This window comes from Antechinus flavipes, chromosome 3 (assembly GCF_016432865.1).
Source record: "Antechinus flavipes isolate AdamAnt ecotype Samford, QLD, Australia chromosome 3, AdamAnt_v2, whole genome shotgun sequence".
Lineage (NCBI taxonomy): Eukaryota > Metazoa > Chordata > Mammalia > Dasyuromorphia > Dasyuridae > Antechinus > Antechinus flavipes.
In genome coordinates, this window is record NC_067400.1 from 359,898,267 (window position 1) to 359,918,591 (window position 20,325).

General features: G+C 35.3%; 1 protein-coding gene across 3 annotated transcripts in view; it reads left to right on the plus strand.

Annotated features, from left to right (window-relative positions):
* Positions 1-20,325, plus strand: part of MGAT5 (alpha-1,6-mannosylglycoprotein 6-beta-N-acetylglucosaminyltransferase) — a 376,800-nt gene that overhangs the window by 349,258 nt on the left and 7,217 nt on the right. For all 3 annotated transcript variants that reach the window (XM_051985774.1, XM_051985775.1, XM_051985776.1), the window contains exons 16-17: positions 611-685; positions 5,775-5,932. In XM_051985774.1, the coding sequence (XP_051841734.1) occupies positions 611-685; positions 5,775-5,932 (233 nt within the window). The remainder of the gene's footprint in view (positions 1-610; positions 686-5,774; positions 5,933-20,325) is intronic.

Genomic DNA, 20,325 nt, shown 5'->3' on the forward strand with positions numbered 1-20,325 from the left:
GTGTGATCCCACGGTACTTAGATACAATTCCCATATTCACACTGTTTCCTTAAATCACTACCCTGACATACAGATTAGTGTTATTGATAAATATTACATATTGCATATAGGAAAAGAGTCATGATTCATCTCTTCAACAAACACTGTACTGTGAATTATGCTTATAATTTAAGGATATTTCAAGGCAGCCTAATGTACTAATGCAAAACAATGAAAATAAGGAAACTTGAGTTTGACCAGTTATATTGCAGCATTGTTGATAGACCAAAAGTTACCAGCATTGGTTTGGCCCAATTCTCGGTTAAGGTGCAAAGTAAAAGCTAAAAAGTGTTAAGTAGAGGCACAAGAATTTGTCCTTCTTCCTTTGAGTTGTAAGACTTGTTGAAGAGAGAACAATGGAATTAGGGTCCCTGGTTGCATAATTTGGAATTTAGTTTTTATTAAGATTATGAAGTGGACGAATATCATGAATCTTCTTTGGAATATCATGACTGTCATTCAAAAGCAACAATTAATAGACATAATCCAACTTGAGCTTATTACCCATTAAATGGAAAAACCAATAAGTACTTCTTCCCCTACATAGAAATAATATGTCCTATTTCAACAGATTGAACCTTACATGCCATACGAGTTCACATGTGAAGGGATGCTGCAAAGGATGAATGCATTTATTGAGAAACAGGTAAGTTTCTTTAGAAACATGTCTTCTCTTTTGGTTTTACTGTTTTATATGATCTCAATTATTGGATTTTCAAGGACCTCAGGAAAGATAGCATGGAATGGTGGAAATATCATTGAATGTTTGTTTTAAATTCTCTTCATTTATTTACTAGCTATGTGATCATAGGCAAGTGATGATGTGATCATCAATTTCTCAGTCTCAGTTTTCTCATTTTAAAAATGACAATAATCTGTTTTAATGTACTCTATCAATAAAATATTATATGCCATGTGATTATTCAGTTTCTCCCAAAAACTGAAAGAGTTGTCCCTTTCTATATAAAAATCATAAAATTAAGGTTATGTCTCAAACACCTTCACTTTTCTTTAGTAACCTGTTATAGATCGAGAGCTAAATCCATTTTAGAACCCATTCAGAATGTTATGTAAATTCTTTTTGACTGCAGATTGTATTTTATCTGCATTGTATTTTCAGATAACAATTTCTCAAGTTTCTGTTATATAAGGTAGTACTTCCTTTTATTTGTCTTAAAACAACAACAAAAAAATTCTCAATCAAGTTTCAAGGACAGCAAAATAGTGCTATAATTCTGGAATTTGGTAAATAAATCCATGACCACTTGACCCCATATATGTTAGGCAGAACCCATAGGATACATTACTATCTTGCCTCAATTGTCATCTTTCTATAAGTGCTTAATGAACACTTGTGACTGACTTAGGGGTTTTAAGTTCTAATTTTTTAAACTTTAACAGAATTACATGTAACATTAAATCTGAGAATGACCTTGAAAATCACTTGTATCAAACTCCTGTTCTTTTCTTTTGTGGCTTAGGGACTGGAAGGAAACCTTCCCCATCCCAACTTTTCCCTAGTAGCCTCTTGGTAGAGATGTTAATTAACTATAATGTTCCCAGTGAAGCAGCAGAGGGGGAAGGGAGAAGAGCAAGAACTCTAGTTTACAAATGGGATAATCAGCCCTTGAATAATAAATGGTACACCAGACTACTTTAAAGTTACAATTGGAAGTTGTCCTGTAACTAGGGGAGGAAGTCATAATTCCTTAAAATTGTAATTGAGAAATGAAAATGGAGATATATAGAAACATGCCGACTCATGAACCCCTAGGAAAACTTTGTACCCTGAGGAGGTGACTGCAAGATAAAGGGCTCATGTAACCTTGAGCTATAAAATCCCAGTGCAGTTTTAATTAAATTGAACTACAGTATTGGAAGCTGTGTGCTGCATGGCATATGTTTTACTATTATTTCTACTTTGCTCCAAGACATATTTCAAGGTTACCTATCCTTGCTCACCCTGGTCCAAAGCAGATTATAATTAATAACACTAGTCAGCCATGAGAGCACAGGATAGACCAAACGCAACCCAAAACTGGTAGGCACAGATGAATGACCAGTAAGGAAAAGTTTTGTGAGTAGGAAATCATGAAGACTCTCCTTTTTTCTTCCCTTACTGTACTTGATTTTTAAATTGAATTCTGTTTTATAATCAGTTTTCTGATCTCATTCATGAGAATTTGGAGGGTTAGTGCCCATAGTGAAAATTTCCTCTAACCCAAGATTAAGATTTCTCTTACTTTCTAACCTGAATTATTATATTTCTAATTAATATTTTATTTACTAAATCAATATACTTATGATTCTTTGTTGTCCTCAATTTATAGTGGATTTATTGAAAGTAAAATTTTATGGTCAGTACCAGCATTAGCAATAAATTATGTTATTAAATATTCAAATGAAGTAATATTTTAATGAAATGCTATTTAATGGATCTTAGCAGTTTGAAAAAATTAAAAAGTGACCAAAATTGCCAATCTTATATTAAGCCTAAATAGGAAAAGACTGTCACTGAGAGCTCTTTATGAGCAATGAGGTAGTTTAGGCATAAGAACAGGCCTTTTAAATGAATCTGGTCCTTTTCTTGTTGTCTGGTGGGCGGAGAAGAAAAGAGAAAGTTTTAGTTAATGTTAAAGATTTGACAAATCATTGGACTTTATCAACTGAATGGTTTCAGACTTGTAGGAATAACATTGGTGATAATGATGATAATGATTACAAGCACATTTATATAGCTTTTTAACAATTACAAAGCAAAAAATAATTCTATGGTGGATAGTATGATAGTATTTTTTTTTTGGGGGGGGGGAGTGGGCAAAGCAATTGGGGTTAAGTGACCTGGACAGGTCTTATGTGTCAAGTGCCTGAGACCAAATTTGAATTTAGGTTCTCCTGACTTGAGACCAGTGATCTATCCACTGTGCCTCCTATCAGCTCTCGTCATGAGTATTATTAACCCCATTTCACCAAAGAATAAACTAAGGATCTGAGAGTAAAGAGGTATGTCCTTGGTCACCTACCTAGCAGATGAAATGACTTTCATGTGTATACCCTAACTCAGTTGGTTTCAGCATGGTGATGATACAAAACTATAAATTTAATTCCTACAGCAAACATTTATTAACACTGATCTTCAAGCACTGATTAATTCCAAACCCTGACTTCTCATCCCGGTGCACCATTGATAGCAAGGGGCAATTGGCAAGATGAAACAATACAAGCTCATTCCTTGGTTGGAAAATAATTGAGAGAGCTATAATTTATTGCCAGTTGTCAACAATGTCACAGCATATTGTGAACTGTGTATAAATTGTTAACTCAAATTTATTTTGTAACCCTTGTTACTGTAAAATTTGCATTATTGTTAGGTTTGACTAGCTCCTCATGGAGGTCATTTCCTCTGAATGAGCTTCTCCTGTCCATTATAATTATGAAATCATTAACTGATTAATAAGTACCTCTCATTAAAATCATTGAATAGAACTTAAAAAAGAGATGACAAAGTTCACTCTTGGTATAAACTGAATGACTAATTAAAATAGACTTAGTCAGGAACTTAAAATAACATGTTCTCTAGATGTATTGCATTAGTTCATAGACTATTAGTATTGGAAGAGAGCTTAGAGATGACTTGCTCCAGGCTTCTCATTTTCCAAATAAAGAACCTGCAGATCTAGAATGGTCAGTCTGATAGGAATGTTGCTTCAAAGGAGGACCTGGAACTGCAGTTGGAGAGAATGTTTTATCTTTTTTTTAAAAAGTAGCTATTCATGAAGCCCTTAGAATATCAAAGGCATTGATTCTGTATGTCAGAAGAACATTTTGGTTTTACTTCTTTTGCATAAGATGATAAATGATGTTGGATAGGTGATAGTTCCACTTTACAGTGAGAAAAGTACATAGGGAAAGGTACACAATTAGCTAATGCCAGTCCTTGAACCCAGACCTGCAAACCTTTAAAAGCCTCAGATTCTTACCTTATTCCTATAATGTGAAAATGAAATCTTCATTTCTACAAGTCTTTCTCTAAGAAAGCTTGTGCTTCACAAGTAAAGTAGGCTGCCTTTTATGTGGTTTCTATTAGTGGGCTTTTCTGATTGACTGGGTGAGCATTCAAAAAGGCCTGCCCCCCTTTTTATCGTTTCCAGTCAAACTTGAAGAAAGATAGATGATCCCATGGAGATGATTAACACATCTTTCAAAGTTTTTTAAATGGGGGAGGAGAGAGAGAGGACAGAATTAGACTTAACTGTTTCTTTTTATTGAGCAAATAATCATTGATCTTTGATTCATTTACATTAATTAGGTGGAGGAATGCCCATCAATTGGGGAGTAATAGATGACTAAATTATGGTATAAAACTGTAACGATCTACTATTGTGACATAAGGAAGGAAAAAAGGATAGTTTCAGGAAAACTTGGGAAGATTAGAATGAACTGATGCAGAATCAAGTGAACAATAACTACTATAACAATGTTGTAAAAAAAAAAAATAACTTTGAAAGACTTAAAGATCAACTATGACTCCAGGGAACTGATGATGAAACATGCTACCCACCTCATGGGGACAAATCCTAGTTGACCGTGAATAATAACTACAAGGATTTTATTTTTATTTTTTGCAGGGTGGGAAGACACAGTAGTTAGAGATAACAAATGCCTGTTAATATTTGTTTTAATTTGCTTTTTAAAAGAACCACATTAACTAGTTGGATCATCTTATAGTTTTAAGCCTATGGCCATTTCCTTTTGTTCTAGAATTAGGAGACAATTACAGCTTCTTATGCTTTGAAGCAGATACAAGATTCCTGAGAGGGACACTTGCTGTAGATGTTCCATAAAGATTAATGACAAAGCCTGTGTTACTAAATCCCTCATAAGGAGCGCAGTGAAGTGTTAACTCTTCTCTCCATTCCCTTTTCTGAACTCTGTGGATGTGTGTGTATGTAATCTCTTACAGCTTTTGGTTAGTGATTGAGTTTTAAGTACCTTCATTGTATTAAATAATCTATTGAAGTTTCTAAATCAACCTGTATCTGAGGAGTGCAGAAAAATTAAGTGACAAAGTGGAATGCTGGCCGGAAGTCAGAAATATCTGAGTTCAAATCTGACCTCAGACACTTACTAGGTGTGTGACCCTGAGCAAGTCGTTTAATGCTATTTGCCTCATCTGTACAATAAAAGCGACGAAGGAAATGGCAAACTACTCTAGTATCCTTGTCAAGAAAACCCTAAATGAAGTCACAGAATCAACTGAACAGCCTTCAGAGTTGTTGTATTGCCCAAATAATCTGGTTGAGAAATTTGTCCTTTCTCAGTTGCAATCTTCTTAAAGGAAAAGATTATCTCATCTAAGAAATCATCATTTCTTATATTTCATTTAGTACCAATAGACATTTAAAAAATGCTTACTGATTGATTGATTGATTTCTTCTTTCCCCCAGCAAATATTTATTAAACTCTTAACTATGTGTAAGTCTCTATCCTAAGTGTAGCTGAGAAAGCTACAAAAATAAATAATATTCAGTCTCTGCCTTGAAGTAGCTTTCATTCTAATAGGAGAGATAACATATATGCATATAAAATAAAATAGAATATTATTAAACACAGAAGACAGGTACAGAGAGTTCCAAGTAGAGAAAGATAATTTCTGACTAGACTAATAGCTCCAGATCCCAGAAAAGATGACATTTTGAACTGAATCTTAACTCATTGCTTAATTGTTATTATAGGATTTCTGTCATGGACAAGTTATGTGGCCACCACTTAGTGCTCTGCAGGTGAAGCTCTCTGAACCTGGGAAATCATGCAAACAAGTCTGCCAAGAAAACCAACTCATCTGTGAGCCATCTTTCTTCCAACACCTCAACAAGGACAAGGATGTGCTCAAGTAAGTGCACAACAGAGGAGCTAATCTCTGGTTATAAATGGGAATGATGTGCCAGCCCTCCAGTCTGGTTTCTTATCCATTGAACAAATCTCTCCTTTCATGTCCAGGTTTGGCTTAGAGCCGTGAATACCTTCTGGTTCCTAGTTCTATACCTATTGAGAGTGGGAGGAGGGAACTGTATGATTTCCACCCTCACTCCCAAAAGAGCTACTTTTTATTATTGTCTGTGATGAAGTCATGCACCATTCTCATGGAGCTTAGTGACAATCTCTGCTTTGTGATTGTTTTTATTTGCCTTGCTAGAGGTGGAGATCATGGGCATTGCTTTCAGTTTGTTAATATTTTTAAATTTGAACTGTGAGAACCAATATTGATGAGAATTCATGAATGCAACACAAGAGATGAGAGTTTTGCCAGTAGTCAGCTCCCAAATAACTATCAGATTAGACTAGAACAAATGACAAGAAGATGTTACCGGCCAAATAGTTTAGGAATCACAGACTTTAAGGAAGGGAAAAAAGGAGTCCAGGAAATATTCCATATCCATCTCTGGACATCTGTCCAAATGCCCACCTCCCTTAACTATAACATTATTCCATTATTGTGGTGTCTGCTGAATTGATGTGTTCTTAGCTGTTAGCTAAGTGTTATATTTCCCCTAGGTCAAGATCATATAGTACTTTATCCTTAGTAGGCACTTAATAAATATTTGCTGAATGAATGTTACACTTGGAACCTCTAGTGGGATTGCTTCTGCTATATGATTCATTCCTCCCCCCAATATAAAAACTCTATCTCTAGGGTCTAACTCATTTCTTCCTAGATATATAAGGATTGCTTATTCAGGAACCCTTTTTATCCTTATTATCATTAGTAAGAACTCTGTTAGAAGAATTGCCTATAAATAATAAAATATTGTGATCACAGTTACAGATCTCCAGTCCACATTGTCTGTCATAGCATAGCACTTAAGAGGAAATTTAAATAATCAAGTAAAGTTAAGACTCATATCATCTGCTTTCCATTCCCTGGCTTGAAGCAATTCTGTATTTGTCATTTGTCCTACAAATCTCATGATACTCAAGTGTTAGAACACTTTTTTTCCGTGTTTTGTTTTTTTAAAAGCATCTTCATTTCTAGAAAAGTTCTTTTAAGCAGAGACTTGAGTGGTGCTTTTTTTTTTTTTTCCTTTCTTTACATAATGGAGTTCAAACTAAAAAGTTATTTTCTGTTTTAACCACAAAAGAGGAAAAAACCCACAAACCATAAGAAATAATTTCAATTCCATACCCCTATTCTTTGGGCAAAAATTGATGAATTACATATGTTGAGAGCTTGTTTGATATTCCCCGAGGCCTCTGCTGGGGGTTAGGGCACTTATGCAATGATAATGTCATCATGAGGATGTTAGACACCATTTTTGTCTTCATAAAGTCCTTGAAATGGCCTACTCTTGATTTCTTCTCAAGTTGTTTTTGAGTCAAGATAGATCATACAAAGGATTTCTTCAACCAAGTACATTTTTTGAGTTGATTGTGTTAGGACCCTGTGCTAGGTACTATACAAAGAATGATAGAACCCAGACATATTTTCTTCATTCTCAGAGCCTACAGTCTAGGTAAAGAACATTTATTACAGGCAGGCAGGAACATACTGCTTAAAAAAACAACCAGAAAATATTCAAAAATATATATAAATTTTGAATTTTCTGCTTTAGAATTATTAAATTCCCAAATATTTGTTAAGCACTGACTACATATATAACACTGAACCAGGTGCTAAAGAGAATACAAAGATAAAAAGATTAGTATCTTTATTCAAGGAACTAATAGGACGTTCAAATATATAAATAACTGTAATATAAAGTATAATTATATAAATCTATAGAGAGTGTATACAATTGCTGATAATCTGCAGAAGAAAGGGAAAGAACAAAGGGGGAGATTAAAGAACTTCTTAAAAGAGGTGAGGCTTTGAGGCAAAGAATTTCAATAATTAGAGATGTACAAAGAAGAAATAGACATAATGAACAGCATAAGCAAAAGCATGAAAATAGTGACACTTAGATGTGTAAGGAGCACTGACTCTTCCTTGACCAGAGCATCTGAAAGGGAAAAGTATAAGATCATTAGACTGTAAATTCTTCTGTTAGATTGAAAGCTTCATATGGGCAGGGACTGCTTTTTGTCTTTTTTATTTTTGTTTTATTTTGTTTTATTTTTGTTTTATTATTTTAGCATAGACGCTGGCACAATATAGTCTTATTAAATATTGATTGATTGTTATCAAAATGGAAAGGTAATTGGGGGGCAGACGGCAGTGAGGTGTTTAAGAGTTCAGAATTTATCTAGTATACAGAGGAAAGCAGAAGTCCCAAATTATTTCCATGTTTCAAACATAGGTTTAAGGTAGGACTTTAACTATAGGTCTCCTGGTTACTAAATGTACTGGTGTTTCCACTATACATGTTACCTTCTTTGCCTTGATTTATTCCTATGTAATAGGCAGAAAATGTGTTAAAGGCTCTTAGCTATAATATAGTCAAATGGGAATTTTCAGATGGTTCATATGCCAGTGAACCTGGAAGGAAGTATCCCCTCTTCCATTCTCCCACTCTCTTTTTCTCTTTCTCTCTTCCTTCTTCTCTCACTACTAGCTCCCTGCCCTTTCTTCCTTTCTTCCTCCAAGTTTTGTATCTCTATTCTACTCTGTTTCCTCTCAGTCAGGGCACAGACTGTAGGGACATGTCTTTCAGTGTCATCAGCCTCGTAAGAGGAAACACCACAAAAGTTCCTCACCAGTTAGTTGCCTGTATTCATTTTTCTGGTTCTTTTTGCCTTTTTTATCTTATCCATAAGTGTGTCACCTGAAGATAGCAACTCCCTTTACCCATTGCTATGATCTTCCTGTGTCAGCAAAGGGGAAAGCAAGAGAAAGGGACAGAAAGATCCCAGCAGAGCAATATTTGTCTTATTCTCCCAGAGAGTCCATCATTGTTGAAATTTAGGGACCAACACCCACCTTTGTAGCTAGCAGACTCAATGATAGGAGGAATCTGGTGACAGGGAAGCCAGCTGGGCTGGGACTATGTGGATGGGGCAAAAGACACCACCTCTGCTTCTGTGTTTGTTAAAAAGCTGAAATGAATGCTGATGTTTGTAATAAAGTTTTAAATTAATTCCTAGTTCAAAGGAATCCTTTTTGAATAACTTATTCATGCATTGATGAATGCTGATAGTGTTATACCAAGTTATCTACACATTCTTTTAAAGACTTCGTCTGAATATAGGTAATCCTAGCATATCCACATTCATAGGTAATTATTTCTTCTAAACTGGGTACTTTTTTCTTCTTCTCTAAATTGGTTCCTAGAGCTTTTGGCTCTTTTCTGGTTCAGATATAAGCCATTTTCAAGTTCTTAGGGTCTCCTTTTCCTCAGGGGCAGCCTACCCTGCCACTCTGGGGTAGTACACAACACAAAGATCATAGATTTAGAGCTGAAAGGACCTAACTAGTCATTTGACACAGGAAAGATTTGTGACTTGTCCACATTCACAAAGACATTAAGTGCCAGAGATAGACTTTGAACTCATATCCTCAGAATTCCAACCCTTTAATATTTTTTCCCATGTAAACTGCTGCCTCCAAATATATAGTAATCCTAATGCTACTATCCCTCCTATAATAATAAACCCCTTACTACTTTCTATGAGTACAGTTACTATAGCTATTTCATATCAGTCTTCCAACAGTATTTATTATTTCAAGTACTCTGTATAAAACGCTGTTCTAGGAATTTCGGGAACTGAGAAGCATTAAGTCAGAGTCTCTAATCCCAAGAAATTTAGGCTTTGTCTGGTTGTAGGGGAATATTTTACTATTTCTCACTGGTGTTTTGCCCATTCAGATGTAGTACTTAATTCTTCTTTCTCCTAAAGAATTCATGGTGGTTGATGGAGAATCCTGAATGTCTTACAACTGGTCAATAAACAAGTTTTTCTCTTCTAGGGACATAAAAACTAATACAATATAAAGGAACAAAGAAGTGACAGTGGAATCAAGGCCTGTTTTGCAAAGTGGCAAGGTTTTTTGATTAAAAGCTAAGAGAAACAGAAATATCATTGAAGGTGTAATCAGATATTGTGTTGACTACTTGCCAAAGGGCACCTTCAAAATCTCAACTTGTAGATCTCAACTTCTTTGAACCTTAGCTTTATCTATTTTTTAGTCTTTTAGTTAAAATAACAACCATTACTAATCACTGCTAGCCTAGGACCTTAAATCATCTCTCTTCTTCATGTTTCACTTAAACACAGAAGACCCTCAGACCTAATCTTAGGCTTAATGGCCCAGATGAAGTTCAGTTAGTTCTGCTATAAAGCATGTTTCAAAAGCATGAGTTTGTTCTAACAAAACCGACATTTTAGGGAATATTTTGAGCAAAATTTGTTTGTTTCAGAATTGATTTCTTTTGAAAGAAACATTAATAATGCTGAAAACTATTACTTCATAATAATTCAAAAGCTGCAACCCTTCTGATACACATTTCCAGAAGCAAACTTCAGATCTTTTTCAAGACACATCTTGCATGTGTCTGCTGGTATATATAGTAGGAACTGTGGACAGAAAAGGGTTAGCCACATCACTCCCTTTCACCTTTCCCTCATCCTTGGGCAAGGTAGGAGTTGCAGGATACCCAATTTGCTTGTGTAGCCTGGGATATTAACTGAACATGGTATTTTTAAAAATTTCTTAACCATTTAAGATGTATAAAACTGTGCTGATATTTTAATTAGATTCTTATCTTTTTTTAACATTTGTTGTAATGCCGGAGAAACTGAGGCAGGAGAGAAATTAGAGAGTTTTTAATATTTTGTTAATGGGAGAGTAAGATTAACTGGACAGGACTCTCATCTCAAATTATCCAGTCAGACAGAGATAAAGATATACTGGAACCAAGGAATCCATGTTGGTCCCAGGGCTGGAGGAGACTGTCATCCCAAAGAATCCAGCATACAGCCACCAGCCTCCAGCCTCCAGCCTCTAGCAATGAATGGAGGAACCCCAACTTCTTAAATATCTTTTCTCTAAACAAAGGAAGGGATAAGAAGCAAGGGAAAACTTCTATCAGGATGGGGGAGGCCATAAATCCTAAAAACCCAGAAACAGTATGTCTGAATACAAAGAAGTAAAGATATCAGTGAAGTATCTTGGAATATTGTAGAGGGATATTGTAAATTCTTGAGGACAGAAAAGAGTCAGGAGATCTACTCTCTTGTTTATCTTGCTAATTTATAACCTTATAGCAAATAATCCTCAGTCTTACTGGGTCAGAGGGGGATTTACAACTAAAGAGATTGAGACAAAACAGTTAAGGAAACTGAGACAAAGGAAACTCGTACAGGGAAACTGAGTCAGGACAGTTAAAGAGAACTGTGGCATAACAGTGTCACTGATAAAAATTTTGAGTATTGTGCCCCAACTTCATTTTTTTAATTGGCTCTGTATATTTACAGATTTGTATAATTGTGTATGCTACAGTTCTATTTATGAATACATATGTCCCATTATAAGAGAAATGTCTGTAGTTTGAGGTCAAACCAGTGAGCAGAGTTTATATGCTGACAAATGCTACCTGCTACTTTCTCTGTTCTCACAAGTTTCTTCATTTGTAAAATAAAGGATGCATTTAAATTGGTGGGTCTATTGAGTCTCGCTACTCTAAATCTGGCATTCTTATGACTTTGTAGAAAAAGGACAAAAAGTTCAAGGACACTATTAAATCAAGCAAATCCCATAGTTTTCTTGTGAGACAGCCCAACCCTAGCCTAGAGGAACCAATGTTCAAAAGTTATTGGAATATATGACTCTTAAGGATATGGTCATGTCAAAAAATTATTGAATTATTTGTTCCTCCTCTCATCCTAAAAATACATCTTCTTTTGGAAGCTTTCTCTCATTAATCCCAGAATCACTCCAAACATATATCTAGATTACCATCAAGCTTTCTTATTTTTGCCTATACCAGGATATAATACATGCACACAAATGAATGTTTTCAAAATTTTGAAAGGCAACTGAAAATAAGAGAGATTAGATTTATTTCATTTGGTCCTAAAGGGCCAACAAGTAGATGTGGTTTGGCAGATTTTAGCTCAAGATGGGAAAAAAAAAATCCCCAACAATTCGTACAGTCTAAATATGAAATGGGCTGCCTTGGAAAGTAGCAAGCTTTGTGTTACAGGTGGATAACCGGATGCCAAGGCTGTTATAGAAAGCAATTTTGCTTCAGGTATGGATTGGATTATAGTTCCTTTTAACACTACATATTTTTTGGTGATATAAATATATGTATGTATGTGTCTAGTGAATAAAAGCCTTGCTCTCTGCAGATAGACACTTGTATATAGGAATAGCTATATGTGCACTGTCCAAGTTCAGAGACTATTTCAGTAGCATTGAAAAACAACTAAAATGCCAAGAGTCTTAAAAAGTGGATTTGTAAAATTGCAATTCCAAAGTTATTTCCAACCTGAGTAAAACAGAATAAAGTCATGCTCTCATAAGAAAGTACTTAGGAAGACATTTAAGCTTTAAGAATTTTGTTTTGATGACTTAAGCAATTGAACTAGTTTCAATTTATTTACTTAGATAATGCTTTATTATACTTAAATGAATGTAGAATTAATGGTCATAATGACTATCAATAAACCTAAAATGATCTTCCCGAATTGGGCAGAACATACCTGACCATTTGTATTTAAACCAGGTTTCATATGATGGATGCCCTGTGCTTCCATAATATATTTCTGGCGTATATACAAATATTCGGTGTATGCATCCTAACAATCATTAGATTTTTAAGATAATGAATTTCATTTGTGACACTGAGGGGGTCTTTCTTGGTAGTATTGTCCAGTCAGTGTCTTGTTATCTTGGAACTGTCAAAAGGGAGATGAAGTGCTGTCATATCATCATCTGTATAATGCTAATAATTAAACCCATGGAATTAATCACCCATGGGATAAATGAGACCACCAAGGAATAAAGCAGAAAAAACAGAAGAGGGCCCAGAATAGTGTCCTAGGGTATTTCCATGGTTAGGGAGTGGGTCATAAATGTGACCCTCACAAGAACAACAGAGAGGGACCAGTCAGGTGGGAAGAGAACAAAAAGCTGAACAATGAGAAATTGTTCAATAGAATGTAAATCCTTGTGGGCAGAAACTATTTCATTTGTCTCTAGAGCCCCAGCACCTACAGAACATGGTAGATGCTTAACAAAAGTCTGCTGACTAATTATGAAGAAAGTAATCACTAAGGTCAAAAGCTGCAGAGAGGTGAAAAAGGATGAGGATTGAGAAAAGGCTGTTGAATTTAGCAATTAAGAGATTACTGGTTAACTCAAAAACTCAACTGAAAGGGGCTGAGAAATGAAAAATTGGAGGAAAAGTTTATACATATGTGTGTCTGTCTATCTGTCTATCTATCTATCTAAAACTTCATTTGACTTCCTTACTTTCAAAAACACTGAAAAAAGCTGAGAAGTTAGGAATTAGAGGAAAGGTTTGAATTATTTGAATTCCTTATTTTCAAAAGTTTATTATTTAACACAACAGCTTTACATGTAATATTCAGGCTGGTCCCATTCAATACCAGTCATTAATTAAAATTTGATTGCTATGGTAGAAAGAAAACCTGGACATAAGGAGAATTGAATGGCAGTCCTGGTTCTTCCTCTAAGTAGCAGTGTGATCGAGCAATTCACTAATTTTGGGGGCCTTAATTTTCTTATGTAAAAAAATCAAGGAATAGAGCAGTTTCTGAGGTCTCTTTTTGTAAGTGCCAGATTCTGTGACATGTACAAGTCAGGAATGTGTGAGGATAAAAGCATTTCTGCCATAGTGCCATTTAAGTTATTGTGTATTTAAAGTATATTTAAGTTAGTGAAGGAAGTAAGGCTTGAGCAGGATTTGGAAGGAAAGGCATATAATTTAGCAGAGTCTTTTAGGAAAGACATGGCAAGGAGGGAAATAGGGCCTGCAAGATTTCTTTAAAGGCTGGAAAAAGCACAGCAGGAAGCAGCAAGAGGGAATCTGCTTGAAATGTATGAACTTCATGAAGAATGAAGGCATAAAGGGAGATGACTGGTAGAAGCCACTGAAATTCATGATAACTTTATCTTGTACAGTGCAAAGTCATTTGAAGACAGGCCAAACTGGCCCAGTGTGATTGTGGAGGCAGGCAGTCATTTCTGTGCATTACAGGATAGATTGGAGGGAATTAAGTTTGCAAGCTAAAAAGGAGACAAGTGTCGAAGATATAATGATAGAGATGCAGAGTAAAACTTAATTAAAGGATTCTTCAGAGTTTTGATAAATGCCTAGGATATTATCAGTGGATTCATTTTATAGCTATGGATTGAAATAGATGACTTCTGAGATAACTTCAAATTCTGATATACTGTGATTTGTTTAAATCAATCTTCCAATAATCTATAATGGCAAATTGGTGACGCTAAATCTTTGAAAGCCATGTCAGAAGAGAGGTAGTAGCATGGTAGATAAGAGAACTAACTTGACTGAAGTTCTGCCATTGATGCATTCTGGCTGTGTGATCCTGGGCGAGTTCTAAGGAACTCTCTAAGACCAGAAAGCTGCAAACTAAGCCAAATCCAGCTGACCCTCTGTTTCTGTATGGCTTACAAGCTGAGAGTACCATTCTTAGCTTGGGGATGTACAAAAACTAATGATGGGACCAAATTTGACCCTTAAGAACCTGGTTTGCCAATGCCTGCTTTAAAACTATGTATGTTCAGAGAAGGCACCATCCTATATTAGTAGAGAACGTTTCCTCACTGAGGAAGTTGCCTATAGCTACAATATCACATTTCTAATCTTAGTCCTTCTTCTTGTGTCAGCAGAACATAAGGTCTGACAGTCCCTTCCAAACCAGCAAGGTTTCAAGTACATCTCCAGTGATAGACCATAGATCTCCTTGTCTTAGGAATCTGGGTAAATTGAGAAAGGATCATCATGAGATTGGCCAAAGGATGATAGATTTTCAGCTTTGGCAGCTCTCAGAGACATCCATTGGAGAAAGGAATCATCACACTGATGAGATCACAGGCTATTGCAATATGGGAATGGCTATTAAATGATGAGGGACTGAAACTCAGCTGACCAACTTCAACTAAACACCTCAGGGTATATGCTGTAGCAGTGACTAGGAGACATAAATAAGAAATGTCTTGTGACAGGTTGCATGATCTTAAACAGTAAGGTTTAGTGTAAAGAATACTGGATTTCTAATCAGAAGACCAAGGCTCAAACCCTGGCTTTGTTACCTACTACCAAGTCACTTAATCAGCTAATATAAAGACAAGCATCCTTATTCCCAAGGAGCTAACATTCTAATAGGGGAGGGGTGTGTGTGTACATACACATATACAAACTTCCTATATACACATATATGTGTATTTGTACATATACATCTGTGTATATACACACACATACACACATATACATATTTACCAAATAAATATGAGAAAAAATAGAAATAAGTCTAAGATAGTTAAATAATTTCTACTTAAGAAGGGAGAGCACTAACATACAGGATTAAGAAAAGTTTAATGGAGAAAGTGCTTGAGTTTGAAGAAATGAGAATGGAAGTTAAGAAGGTTGCCTGCTCTATAAAATGAAATTGAACTAGCCAAACTAGATTCTTCTCAACAGTCACATTCTATAAGTCTATGATCCCTTCTCTCAAGGAGTTTGAAATTTAGTAGGAAAGATTAATGCCGATGAAACAACATAAAATGATATGGTCAGCTTTATGTAACTAAATGTTAAACAATGTCATACAGACTGAAGGGGTATGAAAATTCAGAAGAATGTGAGATCAATGAAGATTCAAGCAGCTTTTGTTAAATGATTGATTGATTGAATGAATAAAATGAAGGAAATAAGCCTTAAAAAAAGGAAATCTTAGAAAAACATGGAAAGATTTGCAGGAAATAATAATGAAATAAGCAGAACCAAGAGGATATTGTATATAGTAATACCAGTATTGTTTTAAGAATGACTCTGAGTGAATATGTCATTTTGATCATTATGGATATCTAAATTAATTATGAAATAAATATGAAGAATACGCTATCTGCATCCAGAGAAAGAACTGATCAGAAGAATCATCTATAGAATGATTTCACATGTGCATATGTACATATGTGTGTATACACACATGGCGGGGGAAGAAATTTACTTAATTTTCCTATACATTTAAATGGACTAGCAAGTTATACATAATAAAAAAAAAAAAAGAAAATAAGATTTGTATAAGAAGGAGTAGAGTGTTCTTCAGAAGGGAGATAATACGAATGAAGACATATTCATGGAACAGTGAAACTAAAATGATTTCCACTAGCTATTCTCATCTCATGCTTGCAAATTACTGAGAAGCACAGAAGATATATTCATGTAATTTGGGTCACTTCCTGTATTGCAGAGTAGGAAGCCAATATCTTACAGGATATTTGAGAGTGACTCTTTGTTTTTCTAAGAGCTGTTAAAGTTAGCCTAAATGTCAATTATCGCAAAAGGTCCCAGCTCCAGAAAAATAACCTCTGTCTTACAGGAATATCTGATCATGATTGCTGGTGGCTAGAGGTAGGGAGGAGTGTGTATTGAGAGGCTACTGTGAAGAGATTGTATATACCCAGGGGGAATGTGTGTGTATGCATGCATGCATTAGCATATGAGAGCTTATGTATGTGGTAATGGAAAGGGAGGAATTTTAGTGGAATTTCAATATACTTAGGCCCTAAGTATAGCTCTGAGAGTGCCTTTGTGCCTCAGTTGCCTCATCTTTAAAGTCAGAATGATGATTTAAGTGCTTTATTAAATCATAGAGTCCTTAGGAAGACACATGAGATAGTAAATGCAAGGAACTCTTAATTAGTAGTTAATATAGAAAGAAGGGGAGTTGGATAACAGTGAGTTATGTAGCCAAACATACAGTCTTATTTCCCTAAGAGTCCTCTGCAGAAATTTATCAAAGCATTTATTGCCTATTATCCATTGTCCCTATGAACTTCTCTGTGCCATGTGTCAAACCCTATAGATATAAACTGGTTTGAAGTCATCTTTATTAGTTAATACTAGTCTTAGTTGCATTATTATTGTCTTCCATTGCTATTGGTCTTGAAATCCAACTGCCTAATCCTGGGAAGCAGCATGCCCAATAGTGAGCCTTCATCCAAGAACCTTTCTTTTAATGCTGTGTCAGATTCTAAACCATGGAACCAGGTGGTAGATGACACCAGGAAATAGTGAGGTCATTCCAGTACCTCCAACAACTAAATTATTATGGATGGTATCCAAGACAAACCCATGTTAATAAAGAATCCCACACTAAGGCAGGATGTGTCATAGATAATGAGACCCAGTGTAGTAGACTCAATCTGGCTTGAGTACATTTGCTATTTCTTAGGGCACCACCCATTAAATATAAATTTCTCCCATATAGATTTATTTTCAGACTTTCAAGTCTAATATTAAAAGAATGATCCAGGTTATCTAAAACTTTGAACTGATTCTGGGATATTGACCTTGCCTGGTGGGTCCCAGCCTTTAGTCTCCATAGTGAAGCCACTTCCTTCTCATTCCTTCCTCCCTCAGAGAAGGGGTCATTTATTCCTTTTGAATTCACTGTTAGATTCTGTTTTTATATCAGCCAACTCCATACATTTGGGACAAATTGAGGACAAAGACGAAAATATGGTACAGTTGGAGGAACACTGGATTCAAGACCAATGAACCTAAGTCAGAAAACTTTGATTCCAATCCATCTTTGCTGTTTATTATCTGTGTAACCTTAGACACTTTATTTAATTTCCCCAGAACTTGGTTTCTTTATAAGGGGTAACTCTAGATAGCTTCAAAATCCTTTGTAGTTTTTCAGAACATCCTTTAGTAAGATCCTCCTCTTATTGGCAGGGTAAGAGCTAACTTGGAGAGACAGTTTTGGGAAATTTTTAAGAGCTACCAAAATATAACCATCCTTGTACACCCCTTTTCTGAGTAACCTTCAGGTTAGGAAATGCTTTTAGTCTTTTTTTTCCCATCACAAAGAGAAAAAAAAATCCAAGTTCAGAAGTTAATAGGGATCCACTATGATTTGTATAGTCCAAAAACTCTCCAGTTTATTTTTTTCCCTTTTAGGAAATCGGTAAAACCCATTTTTCCTCTCTGTTCCCCTCCTGATAGATGACCTTTATTCTCTTTGACTTTCCAAGGCTGAAAGTGTTTGGAGTTGAAAAGAGGTCACAAAACTCCTCTGTGCCCCTAGCTTGAAACTTTATGCAATGGCTACTTAGAGATAAGAGACTAGGATGTCCTCCTGAGAAATATTCCTATATCTCTTAATTAACTCTGAGTGAATATGTCATTTTGATCATTATAGATATCTAAATTAATTATGAAATAAATATGAAGAATACGCTATCTGCATCCAGAGAAAGAACTGATCAGAAGAATCATCTATAGAATGATTTCACATGTGCATATGTACATATGTGTGTATACACACATGGCGGGGGAAGAAATTTACTTAATTTTCCTATACATTTAAATGGACTAGCAAGTTATACATAATAAAAAAAAAGAAAATAAGATTTGGATAAGAAGGACGTTAACACACGTTGACTGATCTGGGTTTCTTTGGTTTGATAGAAGATTCCAGAAAATGAGTATAGAAAGTCCTTCTATAAGCAGTTGTATTTTCCAGTGTCATGAAGTAGAAGCTGGCTTTGAGAGTTTTTAAGAGGTGATAGCCCAGCTACATGGTGCCATATGTTTTGGAAGGAGTTGACTTACCATTGGAACATAGCTTCATATCATCATTTTAAAAGAAAGGATAGAAGAACCTCAAACACCTGATATACCTAAGCAGGAATAAGGAATTATACTAATTTCTTACCCAAATTTTTTCCATAGAACATTATAAGGTAGGCATTAAGTGCCTACTATATACCATTACAATATCAGTCAGATAATGTAGAGTTTGGAATAGGGCCTGGGCTGGTGATTTCTCTTATTTAGAGAATTCTCAGGTGCGGAACCATCTTATTAGAACAGTTTGGCACCTTCTTTATAATTTATAGTCTTCTAGTTGCCTAGAATATTGAAAGGTTAAGTGACTTGTGCCATATCCAGGGTGTGCTGGAGCCAACTCAAAAAATTGTTAAATTTTCATCGTGAGCATTTACACCTGGGAAATCACCAAATGCTACAAATCAAGGCTTGATTTATTGTTTTGTTAATTGTCTAGACTTAATAGAGTGTTAATGATGAAGATTAAACTAAAAAGTGTGTCCTGAATATTTTTGGAAGGAGAGCATGCTGTTACAGATTTACCAATATCCTCTCAACCATGGTCACAGAGGGAGCATGCAACAGAACTGGGACTTTCTGACTTCTAAACCAATTCTCTATCTACTATGCCATGATGTTTCTATATTAGAAAATGTGTGAATGTGTGAACATATAAATATAATAAGTTTTTATTACAGCACCTAGGTAGTACAATAGATGAAGTTCAAATCTGGCCTCAGACACTTACTAGCTGTGTGATCCTGGGTGTCATTTAATGGTTTTAGAAATTTAGAAGTGGCAAACCATTCTAATATCTGTGTCAAGAAAATTCCAACTAAGGTCATGCCTGAAACAAATGAATAAAAACAACAAAAATATTAAGTGCCTATGTCAGACACTGCCCAGTCTGGACAATGTTCAGTACTGAACTAAGGGATACAAAGGTTAAATTAAAAAATGTTTCCTTTTCTCAGCAAGTTTATAGTCTTCTGGGAAGGTAAAACCTACATATGTAGATTTTTAAGTTCATTCATAAATTAAACAATGAAGTACTATAGAAGTACAAGGGAGAAAGTAATTTCCTACCTTGGGAATCAAGGAAAGCTTCTTGGAGGAGGTGGCATTTTAGAATTAGGTTTAAAGTGAAGACTGGAATTTCAGAGGTATAAAACAGAAAAGAAGATACTCACTCAGAGTTTCAGAAACAGTTTCAGCAAAGAATCAGAAAACTGATAGAGTGAATAATTGCAGAATAAATGTCACTGCATCATATTTGTAGTTAAGCCAAAATTACTCTTGCCCCTCTGAATTTCAAATAAGTAAAATTTTACTATATTTCATATTTTCAGTAGAAAAATAGTATAATCTTTCTTGCTTTCTAAGATATTCCACTGTGCTCTCTGGTAGTTGAGGGAGCCAAAAGGAGTCTTTAATACAAAATATTTCTTATTGTATATTTCATAATGTCCAGCATAAAGCTACCAATGGCAACTGAGAGCAGTCAAAAATGTTGGATTTTGTT